Source organism: Myotis davidii, unplaced genomic scaffold (genome assembly GCF_000327345.1).
Source record: "Myotis davidii unplaced genomic scaffold, ASM32734v1 scaffold478, whole genome shotgun sequence".
NCBI lineage: Eukaryota > Metazoa > Chordata > Mammalia > Chiroptera > Vespertilionidae > Myotis > Myotis davidii.
In genome coordinates this window covers 4883910-4887733 of record NW_006289570.1, presented here as the reverse complement: position 1 = coordinate 4887733, position 3824 = coordinate 4883910, and the positions used below count along the sequence as shown (strand labels likewise).

Here is a 3824-nt window from a genome sequence, read left to right as displayed (position 1 = left end):
TCTGTCCTCCGGCTCTGATGGGCCACAGCTAAGCTCCATGTGGCAGCCTGCGAGCTTCGGAATTCCACATACTTGTCGGGGTCAGTGCTGCCTGTCAGACCGGTCACCCCTTGGGCAGGGCTATGGATGAGGCCAGGCCGCCAGCCTACTCCTTGATGGCTGTTTGAAGACTTTGTCTTCAGGGTGACATTCCCAAGGACACACAGGTGCTTTCAAGGGGCCAGGCCAGTGTGACTCCTCCCTAACCCGTCCCCCTGACCCCATGACACGGATAAGAAGCCCACAGCTCACAGTAATGTAAAACCATTTAATTCTAAATCAAATCACTTTCACAACAGTGAAAATTAGCAACTGGTCAAGGTGTGCCGCTGTACATGGTATCATTTTCTGTCTGTGGTTGGGAGCTGGTCCTGATCCGCAAAGGCGGCAGGAGTAGGAGTAGAGACTAAGAACATAGGAAACACACACAAAAGGAGGGAAAACTGCCTTGGGTGGGGGTGGGGGGGTCTGTGAGCCTGCAGAGGGGCTGTGGGAGGGGGCTCCCTGTCAGGGCTGGGCCAGCAGTCCCAAATCGGCTCTCCTGCCCCAGCCCCTGGCAGAGCATGAGTGGGGACCTATAAGATGAAAAATCAAAGGGCAGGTAGCCAGCCTGGCTTTGCTAACAGGCTCCTGGGACACCTTTGCTGGTAGAGCTTTCCTGACTCACTCCGTTTCATTAGAGTCCAAGTGATTCATCTTCCTACCCACATCCCTTCCTTAACCTTTCTTCTGGAAACCCATTTTCTGTTGGGCCCAGTAGACTGACGTCCTCTCCCCCACCACTAGGTGGAGGCACTGCACTGAGGGATCCCACCGGCCTTCTCCAGCTGAGATACTCCAGGGGCACCTTCCACTTTGGGGATTTCTAGGTGATAAAAAGAGCACGATTGAGCGGGTGCCCCCAAGGTATTTAAAGTCCATGAGGCACACTGTAAAGCTGGTGGCTTATTCTTATCAAATGGATTCAGCAAATGAACCACTTATTCAATACTTATATTTTGTCTTTTAACACTGAACTCTGGCATTGACAGGTTATAAGGAGAAAGGGATGGGGGCTAGGGAGATGGAAAGAGGGCTTCCCATCTTGGATAAGGTCCTGGTTTCCATATGCTATGCAGAGCCACATCTGGGAAAGAAAAACAAACCATTAGGTGGGGCTTTCTACCCTCTGTTGGCTATTGCTGGAGGTAAGCCAGGAGCACTGTGGCCCGGTGACGCGACAGAGGCTCCCGAGGAAGGCCATCTCCTCCCAGCCTTGGGGTCTCTGGAACAGACTGGATTTCTAGGAAGAGGCCTGACAGACTATTCCACCACCAAGTGAACCGTCTTCTTGCCTGGACCACACTCCCTCCATCAGATTCGGACAAAGAAGCTTGTGAAGTTGAAACACAAATCAAGGGCTTGGGCACCATGATTTCCACAGAAAGGCCACCCCATGTGTCACCGTCTGAGGCCCCCAGGCCCCTGCCCGACTGGAACAAATCACCAGGTTGCCTGCTCTGGAGGCACAGGCTTCCGGGTTTTAGCACATGTTCAAGGAGGTGTCCACAATCCGTATCAAATTAGGGGCTTCCCCCTTTGCTGCCTCTTCATTAAGGACAATTTGGCGGATGGTCTTCAACATGCAGCGGGGCTGACTTGACAAACCCCGTTTCCTTTGGGCAGGTCTGCGAGGAGATGCACGCGGAACTTCTGTGGCCTTGGGGACGGGGCTGCTGTGCGGCTGTTCCTGCATCGGAGCTCTGAATCCCTCTGCAGTCCCAACTGCAGGTCTTTCCTCATGCACAGCAGCAATGGAGGCTGTGCCCTCTGGCAGAAAGGAACATGTGTGTGGTTTGGGGGCGAAAGGTGATGAGAAATCTGTGAGTGGAGACACGTCTCCCAGGATGATCTATGCCAAAAAAACAAGGTCATTCAAGCTGCTCTCGGGCCAAAGACGCTGAGGATGGCCAGAGCCAATAAAAGATCGTTGGGTCTCTGGTGAGTTCATGATGCGCCTCCAGCTTCAGCTGCTGCAATTAGGATCTTTATAGGACAGCAATTTCTGGCACCTCTGCCGAGGAGGGAATAGGGCAGAGCAGCATTGAGATCTGGCAGCGGAACCTCTCTGTATGAGGACCCCCACTGACCTCAGAGGCCACTTACCAAGGGGTATCTAATGAGATGAGAGGAAGTTTCCACAATTAACATTTAGTTCATCCCTTTGTTCTTATAACATTAAACGCAGGTGAAGTTGCACCAACAGTTTCTCTCTTCTGCCTCTTCCCGGTGCAGAGTCAGGAGCTACCGAGCTGGCTGGAACAGGATTTCATGTTGTAACCCAGGAGAGACGACGCAGTGCCAAGGCCTGAGGGTTTATGGCAGTGGCCACACTCCAGGGTTCTGGACAACAGTCTTGAGTCCTAAAGCTCTGGTGGAGAAGCAAGATTCCTTGATGTGTTACGGACCCCACTGATTCCAGGGCTCGGGATTATCCAGGAAGCCAAACATCAAGAGTGGGGGTGGTGTGGCACCAGTCCAGGGGCCCTGCCATGGATGTAGGCCGGGAGCCCAGCATTAGGCAATTAGGAGCCAGAACATGATCACCAGGGCCACAAACAGGAAGAGGCGTGACAGGAACTGCTCATCCACGTACTGGGGCGTCCCGGGGACAGCTGGAGACAGGAGGGAGAAGAGAGGTGTTAGCGTGCTGCAGCCGTGCACATGCCCACTTGGGACCGAAGTCGAGAAGCATCAACCTTCATCTCTTTACAGAATCCTGCACACTAAAAACATTTCCAAACCCCAAATAACATCAGGCAAAACAAAACTGGAATTGTGAAAATATGTGGAATAATATAACAATGAGGACAAGATCTCCAACGTATCCTCAGAGGGTTTGGCCTATAGGTGCAAGTAAGTGGGGAAACTCTTAGAGGGAATGATGAAAGGAAAGCTACGTTTGTTAAGCACCTTCTGTGTGCACAGTGTTTGCACACACACTATTGCTTGGTGAGTACTATTTCATTTTCTGTAGGAAGAAATCAAAGTTGGTGGTGAACACACAGTACACTATGCAGATGGTGTATTACAGAACTGGAGAGCTGAAACCTATATAATTTTATTAACCAATGTCACCCCAATAAATTCAATTAAAAAAAGGAACCGAAGAAATTAAGTAAAATGTAAATTATTTTTAATCCAGGAAGATAGAAGCAAGCAATTGTTTTTATCATACCCTCCCGGAGGGTCTCAGAGAGCCCGGCGTGGAGTGCCTTCCTTTTCCAGAGGAGGGCGCTAGGGCCCAGACAGGCAAAATGACCGGTTTCCCTCACCGCCCAGCAAACTAGGGTAGAAGTGGGCTGAGAACTTGGGCTGTGAGAAAGCTGCTATGTATAGCTCCCCTGTCCTATTAGAGAAAGAGAGTTAAGAACACCTCCACCCCAATGAGCAAGCGGTATCATAAGAGAAAACTGTGTGCTTGTGGCAGGAGGATCCAGAGATCCAGAGGGCAGCCTGTTTTCCTGGGGAACGCGAGGTGAACCTTGGACCAGGGTAGAAGGAAGCGAGCTACCAGGCAGGTTCCTGCTGCCTTCACGGGGCCCTGCCCTTTGGGGCCTCCTTCCTCATGACCTCTTGGTGCTGTACTCTTCTCCAATGAGGTGCTCTGACGGATTCATGCAGGCAGGCAGTCAACAAAGACTCAGTGATCGCCTGCTAGGCACAGGGTGAGGCCAGGGGACACCTGGGATGGCCCAGGAGTGGGTTACTGTCCCTAGAGCATAAGCTCCTGGCCAGGCAGAAGG

The 3824-nt window shown here is 51.8% G+C and overlaps 1 protein-coding gene across 1 annotated transcript in view; it reads right to left on the bottom strand.

Moving 5' to 3' along the window:
• Positions 1–1015: 1015 nt before the first annotated feature.
• The window catches only part of RNF185 (ring finger protein 185), a 36052-nt gene continuing 33243 nt past the window's right edge, over positions 1016–3824 (bottom strand). Inside the window, exon 7 of the mRNA XM_006762085.2 lies at positions 1016–2693. Within this exon, the coding sequence (XP_006762148.1) occupies positions 2596–2693 (98 nt within the window). The 3' untranslated portion in view covers positions 1016–2595. The remainder of the gene's footprint in view (positions 2694–3824) is intronic.